This window comes from Penicillium griseofulvum (genome assembly GCF_001561935.1).
Source record: "Penicillium griseofulvum strain PG3 chromosome Unknown contig_10, whole genome shotgun sequence".
In the NCBI taxonomy this organism is placed as follows: Eukaryota; Fungi; Ascomycota; class Eurotiomycetes; order Eurotiales; family Aspergillaceae; genus Penicillium; species Penicillium griseofulvum.
In genome coordinates this window covers 26,670-37,597 of record NW_024467433.1, presented here as the reverse complement: position 1 = coordinate 37,597, position 10,928 = coordinate 26,670, and the positions used below count along the sequence as shown (strand labels likewise).

Below are 10,928 nucleotides of genomic sequence, written 5' to 3'. Positions count from 1 at the left end.
AAGACTGGTCAGTGGAGTGCCAGCTTCTTACCCTGGTACATGGTTGATCGAAAGCTCAACAGTATTGGAGCAAATAGGCGTGTCGCGATGTCTGACTATTCCATGGATGAGCTTGTTGACTCACACTATATTGTATGTGGGCTAAAGAATGGAAGCCATGATGCAAGCCATAATTGAGTGGGAGTTTGCGTCTCAGACCGTCATAATTCTGCGTTTCTTGCAGTTTAACGAACCATTTCACGGTCTGACGATGGAGCAGAGTCAATCGGTGGAGTATGATCTCAGACCTAGCCAGGCAATCCGAGCTTCGAGACTGTTCTCTGACTAGGTAAGTTGAATAAAGAGCCTTTCGGCCCGTATAGTAGGCAACCCTTTGACCATAGTGTCCAATCATATATGTGGAAATTTGAGACCAATGGAGCGATTTGGGGTATTAAATGCCCATGATAGATACTAGAATTTCTGCGTGTATTGAGACAAGTTGGGTGTTTCCAAAATAGTTGGCGTTGTCGTATGTCTACCTGCGTTGCTTCCACGTCAAAGAGATCTTGTTGTCCCCCAACATCTTCTCTTACTTCTCTTTCTCCTTCCCCTTCATCCTCATTCCCATTTTTATTCACGAGTTGCCATTACAATCCACCATGCGAGGTGAGGTGTGTATCCTCTATTATTCTAGCCATCGTATTCCACGTCAAACCGTCTACCTATACATTTCCGTCCTAGACCTCTAGCTTTCAGACACTCAATACCCAAAGCTAGACCAACAAAAGAAACACTAATGTTGACTTGAATCTACCAGATCTGTCATATACACCTTGGCCAGGCTGGCATACAGCTTGGTAACGCTGCCTGGGAACTGCACGTCTCTTCATTGCCTTGTATCCCCGATATCTCCGCTCATCAAGTTGTAACACAGGTACCTACTGGAACACGGTCTGAAGCCTGATGGATTTATCGACCCCGACAGTACCGACGAAGACGCAAAAAACGGATCCTATGAGACGTTCTTTACTGAAACTTCCAACGGCAAATATGTTCCCCGTTCCATCTTTATTGATCTTGACCCATCGGTATGTGACGGACCATAAAGTTGCCAAAAGTACCACCAGCTGAATCATTGTCCTAGCCCATCGATGAAATTCGCACCGGCACTTACCGTAACCTTTTCCGTCCCCAGCACCTGATCAGTGGCAAGGAGGATGCCGCAAACAACTGTATGAGTTGATACACTTACAGATGAAAAGGTGGTAACCGAGGAGCTAACATGCGACAGACGCTCGGGGTCATTACACCGTCGGCAGGGAGATTGCTCCAGATGTGATTGAGAGCATTCGTTATGTGGCTGGTACGGACCTACTGACTTCAGCCTGAAACCCAATGGGTCTGAGCTAATATCTTCATAGAGAACTGCCACTCCTTGCAGGGTTTCTTGGTTTTCCACTCCTTTGGCGGCGGTACAGGCTCTGGCTTCGGTTCACTGTTGTTGGAGCATCTGACTACCATGTATGGGCGCAAGTCCAAGCTGGAATTCTCCATCTACCCTTCTCCGCGCACCTCGACTGCCGTGGTAGAGCCCTACAATGCCGTCCTCTCAACCCACAGCACCATTGAGAACTCCGACTGTACCTTCCTAGTTGACAACGACGCCGTGTACGATATCTGCCGACGCAACCTGGATATTCCTCGTCCTGGATACGAACACCTGAACCGGCTTATTGCTCAGGTAGTGAGCTCCATCACTTCCAGCCTGCGATTTGACGGTGTACTCAATGTCGACCTGGCCGAGTTCCAGACAAACCTGGTCCCGTACCCGCGTATCCACTATCCTTTGATTTCGTATGCTCCGGTGATCGGTAACAATCGCAGCTCGCATGAGAGTTTCAAGATCCAGGACCTCACTTTCCAATGTGTGTAAACACTACTGCACTGACATGTGATTTTCTTCTGACCGAGTCATAGGCTTTGAGCCGAACAATCAGATGGTGAACTGCGATCCACGAAAGGGCAAGTACATGGCTGTAGCTTTGCTGTACAAGGGTGATGTTGTACCCCATGACTGCAACCAGGCTGTGCACGCCGTAAAGACTAGGGGTACCTTCAGTTTGGTTGAGTGGTGTCCTACCGGATTCAAGTTAGGAATCAACTACCAAAAGCCCGTGCGTCGTCCCAATGACGAACTTGCGTCTGTGGACCGTTCGGTTAGTATGCTATCCAACACCACCGCCATTGCTGAGGCATGGAGTCGCCTCGACCACAACTTCGACCTGATGTACTCCAAGCGTGCGTTCGTCCACTGGTATGTTGGGGAAGGGATGGAAGAAGGCGAATTCTCTGAAGCCCGTGAGGATCTCGCGGCACTCGAGAAGGATTACGAGGAGGTGGCTGAGGACAGTCCCCCGGAAGGGGTTGAGTACTGACTTTTGCACTTGGCTTGTGGCTCCTCCCTTCCAGCAAACAGGGATATGGTTGCTGATCTGTCTGAGCATCTGCCAGGGGCACTGTCCTTCTGTGATCCCTTTCCTCCGTTCATGGTCTAGGATATGTGCACTGGATCGACGAATTTGATTGACCAATTGGGGGGAGGATGAAAAGAGTTATCAGAACACGCAGTGAAAGATAATCAAAACCAAAAAAAAAAGAAAAAAACAAAGAATTAATTGACTTTTGACCATCTTCTATAACCAACCTTTGAGCCCTCTAGGGATAACGCCGTCAAATGCACCATGAAAAATTATTACTAGTGATACAAGTTGAAGATCCCCTTCAACTCTCAGCTCCGACGTTGAGCTCCCGAAGGACTTTCAGCGCATGCTCATAGGTCCACATTGTTACCGCACTTGCCGGCGCCGCCTTGAGTAAACTGACTGTCAAGCCGCGGTACAAACCACGCACGCCCTGTGTGCGAAGAATCATGGCAATACTTTGGAGAACGCCCTTGTACTCTGGGATATTGCGATGAACGTACCGCGTCCTTGTTGGGCCCTGTACCTGCAAGCGCTTACGCACTAGGTCAAGCGGGAACACACCCGTCTTAGCTAGTACACTGGCCACCACGCCGGCTGCGGCATCCCCTGTACCCAACGGCAGAGCGTCCCAGGTCATAACTGGCCTAAGCGCCTCATATGTTGTGAAAAAGAGCCCCATGTATGGCACAATTTGCGCCACGGCGGCAGAAAATCCACGGTAGAATCCAGGTATGCCCTCATGTCGGGCAATCTCCACAACTGAGGCGCGTAGCGAGCGATACACGCGGTCCGGGCCTTGTGCGGCGAATCGGGTGCGGAGGAGGTCAAGTGGGTACGTTACTCCTGTGGCACACCCGCCTGCCACTGCTCCGGAGATGAAGGATTCGACGGGTTGAGGGAGTCGGTAGGAGCCGAGTTGAGCGAGGGCCTGGGTTGTTCCCCGATACGCGGTGAATTGCGTCGCGCCGTAGCAGACATACATCATTTCGGCAGGAATATTGCCCTTCCAGAGGCTCTGTAGGGAGAAACTTGGGTTAGGGTATTCCCCTTGACATTGACAAGCGAGGCGACCTTTTTAACATACAGTGATTCCCTCTTGCTTCATAATCGTGCGCATGGTGGACAACGTGCCCTTATAGATAGGCCCCTTGACACTGAGATGGGAGGCAGGGTCTGACAACGAGTGGATTTGCAATTGCAACCTGATCTTTACGACGTCCAGCGGCGCAATACAGAAGCGTGATATCAGCCCTGCAATTCCCCCGGCCAGCACGACCTGGCGCTTGGTGCCTTCATCTTTGAGGTGTTCGCCCCCGGCCGACATGAGTTGAGTTTGCTTTTCTTTTACAGACCAGAGATGTCTGTATCGGTGGTTGACTTATGAGAGAATTGAAGCATGAAGATCCATGTTGATATCGTTGAGTCCACCTTGGAATGCGAAAAACAAAACAACGTCAATTGGCCAATTTACGTAAGTTCCGAGCACCGCCCGGGCGATGTCATCGAAGCCGGAAAGAATGACACTTCTGCCTGAGGTGTTCACTCCTGCCTGAGGTATGATTTCAGCCTAAGGCAGAGATTATGCCTTAGGTCTCAACAGTCACATTGAGCATCGAGAAGCCGAGGTAGGTAGTGATAGCTCCACTCCATTGTCCCGGGCGCTCCTTAGGGTAAGCTTACCCCTCCACCTCTCCCTTTCGTTCATCTTGTCTTTTTGGTTTCTAGGCCCTCCATGCATCGTCTCAAAACTTCCGCTACCCTCTGGCGAGTGCCACGAGCTTTGCCATGCTCCATCCCGCGCCGTAACTTCATAGCTGCTGCTAGTAGGCTCAATAGCCTCGTAGAGCCGGAATCTCACGACAAATTGGAAACTGGTACCCCAAGAATCGAGAATCCACTGCCCATAATACAGGAATCCAGCAAGCCGAAGGGCGATGTGCAAAACTCCACCCCTGAGGTGTTTAACAGAAGCAACCGTGCGGGTGGCATGATCCAAAGAGTGGGCAAAAAAGAGTCGGTCTGGGTCGGAAAGGAGGAATTGTACTTGCACGTCGACAAAGGCACAACGCTTAGACTTCCATATACTTACCTGCGCGATTCATGCCAGTGTGGAGTATGCAGGGATCAGCACTCGAAGGCACGCTCATTCCGCACAAGTGACATTCCGAAGGACGTTTATCCTAGCTGGGTCAACTGGGATGGAAAGAAGCTTTCAGTCAGGTGGGCCAACGACATTGGGGGGCCACAGACGCTGCACGAATCAACCTGGGACCGTCACTTCCTAAAGAAACCCATTCTCAACACTCATCGTCAGGATGCGAACCAGAACTCCAAACCGATCCTGTGGGGACGGGCTCAAATGGAAAGAAGCCAACATTGGGTTTCTTACTCGGACTATATCGGTGATGATATCAAATTTGCCACGGCAATGCGGCAGCTACAGCGCCTAGGCCTTATTTTCGTGAAGGATATTCCAGACTCACGATCGATGGTGGAAGCCATTGCAACGCGCATGGGACCCCTGCGAAACAGCTTCTATGGATTAACATTCGACGTCCGTACCATTCCACAGGCGACAAATGTAGCATATACAAACCAGTTCCTTGGATTCCATATGGATTTGATGTATATGAACGAACCTCCGGGATACCAACTCCTCCATTGTCTGGAGAACTCATGTTCGGGGGGCGAGTCGATGTTCGCAGACACATTTTCAACTGCAAAACTCATGAATGACCTGCACCCAGAACATTATAAAGTGCTTCGCGAGCAGAAGCTGGGATACGAGTATAGGCATGAGGCAAATATCTATTACCATGAACGACCCGTTTTTGAGCATGATTCTAGCACAGGCGACCTGCGCCATGTCAATTACTCGCCGCCCTTCCAGTCTCCCCTCCCACCACACGACGGGAAATCCCATGATGCCGTGTCCGTGAATAAGCTACGAGACGCCCTAGCAACGTTCACTTCAATTATTGACAACCCGAGGCACAGCTTTGAGCTCAAGCTCAGTGCTGGCGATTGTGTCATCTTTGATAACAGACGAATTGTCCATGCCCGCCGCCAGTTCAATGCCAGCACGGGATCTCGCTGGTTAGCAGGCGCGTATGTCGATACAGATGCTCTGCTATCCCGGTTTGCGGTCTGTAAGCAGAACCATCCATCCGTTTGGACAAAACCGGCCAAGAAAAACCTGGCGGCCAACAGCAAAGACGATGATAAGGAAAGAAGCGAAACGTAAGAACAAACAGGGAGCCATGCGAGTCGCTGAGTACCAACGGAGAATGGTTGAAGGAGAACCATGCAACCAGATTCACGAGCACAACAAAGAAGAAGGTTCAGAGAAGAACAAGCTAGTTCAAGAGGGCGAAGATCAATTAGCCCAATATCTGATTCGTGCTCGGGAACCAAGACAATTTCCTTCATTCTAGCAATTGATTGTATATACGATTGCGGAATATTCTTACTCTCGAGTGGTGTAAATATCCAGAAACATATGTACGTTGTAAATATAATGTATTCGTATTATGAAACCTGAGCGAAGCTTTGGTGCAATCTCTCAACACAGTCATTGGGATACAAGGTAGATTGAACGGCCAGTGCAATCTTCTCAACATGATGTGTTGAATCCTTCATGGTCAACAGGAATAATCTGTGACAGTGGATCGGCTTGATTCGATGCTGCGTATCTTAATTTAAAGCAAGAGCGTGTCCCGCAAGAATGCAAAGCATACGAGCCATGTGATCAGATATAAGCTGGATCAAGACAAAAACGTTTATCATTATGTTAGACTTTTAGCATCTATCCCCAGAGACAGGGGGGTCATGGGTATCGTGCAACGAGTAACCAACCACTCAAGCAGCCGCAGTAGGCTTGGTGACTGAGTGGTCAGTGAGGAAATCGGGGTCGTTGTTAATTTCCTCGCGGACCTATATCACTGAGTTAATAATGAATCAAATTACCATAGTAGGGTGGAACACGTACAATATCCAAACCACCCACCAACTCTCCATTCACCCACAATTGGGGGAAAGTAGGCCATTCAGCGTACTCCTTCAGACCCTGTCGCACATCTTCATCTGCCAAGATGTTGAAGAAACCATACTTAACACTACGCTCGCGAAGAATGCCAACTAGCTGTCGGCTGAATCCGCATTGTGGGCTGCTCGGGGTTCCTTTCATGAACAACATGACAGATGCTGCCTTGACAAGTTGTTCCAGGCGGGCAAACAATGCCTCCCGAGATTGTTCCGGTGTCAGGGTGGGGGCAGACGCGACGGCGGTTGCGTTGGCCGCATCAGCAGGAGCAGCCGGCTCAGAAGTGGTAACAGGAGCCTGAGTAGCGGTGAGGGGACCATCCTCACGAGGAACGGCAGAAAGCGGCGGGGGGATGTTAGCCTTCACACCCTCCATCGAACTGACGGCACCTGCGACATTTCCGCGACCAGCGTGGCGCTCGACGGCGTCACGAACCTTCACGGCATCACTTCCGCTGATTGATTCCAAAATCTGACCGCTGCGTAGGCACACGACGAAGGGCACAGCAGAAACGTCATACTCTTCCGAGATATCAGGTAGCTCCTCGGCGTTGATGCTGACAAACGAGATGGTGGGCGGGGCAGTGGCGGGGTACTGGGATGCGAGAGCTGAAAGCACTGCTCCCATCTGGGCGCAAGGAGCAGCCCATGGAGTGTGGAAGTATAGGACGACCAATGCAGAAGGTGAGAGGGAAGAAAGATGCGAGGAAAAGTCGGCCTCAGATGTGATCTCGGTGAGTGTCGACATGGTGGAGTGTACGTGAAAAGAGGATGCGATGACTGATGATGGCAACGGCCGAAATTGGGGATTGGAGGTATAATTTTAAGACGAGGTCGCACAAGTATCAAGGTGAGGCAAAAAAGTGAGAAGGAAGCAGACGTGTCAGAGGAATGGCGTGATAGATACCGAAAATAAGCCCCCCTGCACGGCGATCCCAGATTTGCCGGTTATCAGATCGTTTGCCGTCTCTGGCGTCTCTGGCGTGCCGTACCTTACATGTAAGCCGGAAAAGATATTTTCCCGAGGAACTTGCCCTTTCCTACATCCACGTGATGTTATCTACAACTGCACGTGACCTTATCGCGTATCATCCTGAATTTCCACTTAGGCAAGATGGGAGTTCAGCCTGGAAAGAACCTCCAAACACCGAGATAACATGGGAAGAGACAGGAAAAGAAAGTTGAGCCCAGATGACCCAGTTGGCCAATCCCCACCTGAGGGATTCGGTGTAGCCGCTACCCTCTCCCGTCTACAGAGCGATAATCCGAGTAGTGAAGGTTCGAATGGCAGCCATGCGTCAAAGAAGCGCAAAAGGGTTGATGGCGAGAAAGTCAAATACCCAGATCTCACATACGCCGATGGAAAACTACAGTCACCTATTCGAATCGCCGATCTACAAGGATTGCTCCTCTATTGCTTTGCTGATGGCATCGCGCCCCAATGGATCTCTATGAAACATTCTGGCCATGTGCGCAAGGTGGTGGCACTCATGGTACCTGGCCTTGAGATGGGTATGTTTGATGGTACAATTTCTGTGCAGCGAGACTCAGCGACTAGGAAGCAAGAGACACAGGAACCTGAGTCAAATCCGCCGGGAGCCACCGAGGAGGGGCCCAAAGACGAACGCACTGCCGATTATGAGCGATGGAAACAGGGCCTCCCATTGCCAGACCGATCGCATCGTTTCAATCCTCGATCCCTCACACGCGAAAACCTCCCCGAACCACTTCAGCCGCTGGCCGACATGTTCCCTCATATCTGGCCTGTCAGAGCGCCAGGTGACAACAAATACAACAAGGTCCATTCGCCACTGCAAGCCATTCTGATGTCCGCGCCTCCGAAGACCAAAAGTGATGACTCCCATAAGGGCGCACGGCCCGCAAAGGTTGAGAAAGGCTTCGTTGCGAAACGAACACCAATCACAGCGTTCATCACTTCACGCGAGGATCTGCTAGAAAATGACTTTATCCTCCATCCTGCTTTCTTCACTTCCGATGACGAAAAATCCTCCCAGATGGAGGCTCGTCAACGAGCCGGGCAATCGGCGGAAGACGGATGGGTGGATACTCTAGTTCCAACTCTGGAGTCTGCTCAAGCCCCTGATGCCGAGATTGAAAGTGGCAGCGTTACTGTTGGTCGGGATGTTTTTTCGCTGGACTGTGAGATGTGTATTACAGAGGGTGGTCAGTCCGAGCTCACACGCATCAGCATGGTCGGCTGGGATGGCGAAGTTGTTTTGGATGAACTGGTGAAACCAGCACGGCCGGTTATCAACTATTTGACACGATACTCTGGGATAACCCCAGAGATGCTGGAACCAGTCACCACTACCCTCGGTGATATTCAGCAACGGCTCTTGACTCTTCTCACGCCGCGTGCGATCCTCGTGGGACACTCCCTTAATTCCGACCTCACAGCACTCAAACTTGTCCACCCGTTTATTGTCGACACCAGCATCATCTACCCACACCCTCGTGGTCCGCCACTGAAGTCTAGCCTGAAATGGCTCACCCAGAAATACCAAAATAAGCAGATCCAAAACGGCATGGCCGGCCATGACTCTATTGAGGATGCCCGCGCTGTTCTTGAACTTGTGAAGTTGAAGTGCGAGAAAGGCGAGCGATGGGGCACAAGTGAGGCTTCGAACGAGAGCATCTTCCGTCGGCTATCGCGCTCTATTCGGCCGAATCATGTCCCTCGTGCTGGCGAAGAGCGAACAGGAGCTGTGGTTGACTGGGGCAGCCCGGAACGTGGGATTGGTGCCCACGCAACTGTCTCGATTGGATGCCGAGATGACGATGCAGTCGTCAGCGGTATCTCAGCGGTAATAAATGGCGACGAGACCAATCCGTCTATCCCCGCAGGTGGTGTTGACTTTGCCTGGGCTCGCATTCGTGACCTCGAGTATCTTCGTGGTTGGTGCAGCCGTCTCCCCGATCCCAACAACGCCAACGAATCGACAACCCTTGTACCTCCTCCTGAAGAAACCACACCGACCACAACCACCGGAGATGGAGACTCGACAGATCTTCCGCAGCCAGACGTGTTGGCTGACACTATCTCCCGAACTGTCTCTAACATCTCGCGCATTTATGACTCTCTCCCTCCTTGTACCCTTTTCATGGTTTATTCCGGAACAGGTGATCCACGTGAAGTGGGTCGTTTACAGTCAATCCATAAGAAGTACCGCGAGGAGTTCAAGTCTGGCAAGCCATGGGCTGAGCTGACACACAAATGGACCGACGTTGAGGAACAGGCTCTGAAGAAGGCCTGTGAGCGTGCCCGCGAAGGTTGCGGTTTCATGTGTATCAAATGATTTATCTGAATCTGCATACTTTCAATGTTTTATGGGCGAAGGTGATCATTAAACCCAAGGATGTTCCTTTGGGTAGAAATCTGAAATGTAAGACCAGCTTCAAAGAGCAATTTCTAAACTTCATCCTTTCCATCATGTAAACTGTAATACCATACTTAAAAAGCCATAATATTTCTATACATGTAAACTTCTAGTTGCCTTTACTCTTTGCCTATACACCTTTAAGTCCGTATATATTGACCCACTGGAGTTGGTGGGGCGAAAGTGGGAGATTTCTCCCGAGTCCAACCGAAGACCAACTTCTTACTCGAGCAATGAATCCCTTCACACGGTCAACTGCAGCATGGCATCGAGTTGGCCTTGCGTCAGAGTTCCCAAGTATTGATGATGACGCCCGAATTGTACCAAGATGCAAGGCTTTCAATATTCCCAAAACAAACGGCCCGATGGAGGAAGTCGAAGATATTGACCTCCCAGGAGAACTGAAGGACCAAGTCCTGGTCTTCAAATACAAGGGCAAATATCATGCCATTGATCATGTGAGTTACCTTCTTCTGGTCGAAAATATGAAACTCATTCTTTCGAAGCAATGCCCCCATTCATCATTTCCGCTTTCGCGGGGCAACCTCTTTGATATTGAAGACTTTGGCATTGTACTCAGCGCGGGTCTCACTTGTCCCAAGCATGGTTGGTCATTTGATATATTCTCTGGCCGCGCCGATCGTGGCAACTACCAACTCAAGGTGTGGGAAGTGCAACTGCGCGACTCATCTGGGAGTACGGACCAAGAAGTTTGGGTGAGGCGGAAACAAAGAATTGGTTGATCTTGGCCTCTCCTAGTCAATTCATCATAAAAACCCCTACAGGCTGAGTTGACTTAGGTATCTCAGCTACAGCTTGACAGTGTTTCTCGAACAATATTTTGGAACTTCCCCCACATGGATCTCCCTCGAGTGATGAAATCTCAACAAGAGATTGATACTGCCAGTGTCTGCAATTTTTTTCGTGTGAAAATATTCATATGGGCGATATCTCCAAGTCCTTGGGAAGCCGAAAGTTCAAATCAGGCAGATTGAGACAAAGAAAAGCTGTTGGATGTAGCATT

At 50.3% G+C, this 10,928-nt stretch overlaps 6 protein-coding genes across 6 annotated transcripts; 4 read left to right on the top strand and 2 right to left on the bottom strand.

Moving 5' to 3' along the window:
• Positions 1-641: 641 nt before the first annotated feature.
• On the top strand, positions 642-2,417 carry PGRI_082180 (tubulin alpha chain; the record flags this gene model as incomplete). The annotated part of the gene is made up of 6 exons (XM_040795932.1): positions 642-653; positions 942-1,070; positions 1,127-1,214; positions 1,274-1,345; positions 1,404-1,907; positions 1,960-2,417. 6 exons carry the CDS (start codon positions 642-644, stop codon positions 2,415-2,417), a joined length of 1,263 nt encoding a protein of 420 aa, XP_040650470.1.
• Positions 2,418-2,763: 346 nt separating this feature from the next.
• On the bottom strand, positions 2,764-3,789 carry PGRI_082170 (thiamine transporter TPC1; the record flags this gene model as incomplete). Its single annotated transcript, XM_040795931.1, has 2 exons — positions 2,764-3,480; positions 3,550-3,789. The coding sequence occupies 2 exons, from the start codon at positions 3,787-3,789 to the stop codon at positions 2,764-2,766; spliced, it is 957 nt and encodes a 318-aa protein (XP_040650469.1).
• A 408-nt stretch (positions 3,790-4,197) lies between these two features.
• On the top strand, positions 4,198-5,709 carry PGRI_082160 (putative Gamma-butyrobetaine hydroxylase subfamily; the record flags this gene model as incomplete). The annotated part of the gene is made up of 1 exon (XM_040795930.1): positions 4,198-5,709. One exon carries the CDS (start codon positions 4,198-4,200, stop codon positions 5,707-5,709), a length of 1,512 nt encoding a protein of 503 aa, XP_040650468.1.
• Positions 5,710-6,323: 614 nt separating this feature from the next.
• Positions 6,324-7,254, bottom strand: PGRI_082150 (PICOT family protein; the record flags this gene model as incomplete). The annotated part of the gene is made up of 2 exons (XM_040795929.1): positions 6,324-6,398; positions 6,454-7,254. 2 exons carry the CDS (start codon positions 7,252-7,254, stop codon positions 6,324-6,326), a joined length of 876 nt encoding a protein of 291 aa, XP_040650467.1.
• A 409-nt stretch (positions 7,255-7,663) lies between these two features.
• PGRI_082140 (RNA exonuclease) lies at positions 7,664-9,823 on the top strand (the record flags this gene model as incomplete). The annotated part of the gene is made up of 1 exon (XM_040795928.1): positions 7,664-9,823. The coding sequence occupies one exon, from the start codon at positions 7,664-7,666 to the stop codon at positions 9,821-9,823; it is 2,160 nt and encodes a 719-aa protein (XP_040650466.1).
• Positions 9,824-10,137: 314 nt separating this feature from the next.
• On the top strand, positions 10,138-10,647 carry PGRI_082130 (Rieske (2Fe-2S) protein; the record flags this gene model as incomplete). Its single annotated transcript, XM_040795927.1, has 1 exon — positions 10,138-10,647. The coding sequence occupies one exon, from the start codon at positions 10,138-10,140 to the stop codon at positions 10,645-10,647; it is 510 nt and encodes a 169-aa protein (XP_040650465.1).
• Positions 10,648-10,928: the final 281 nt, after the last annotated feature.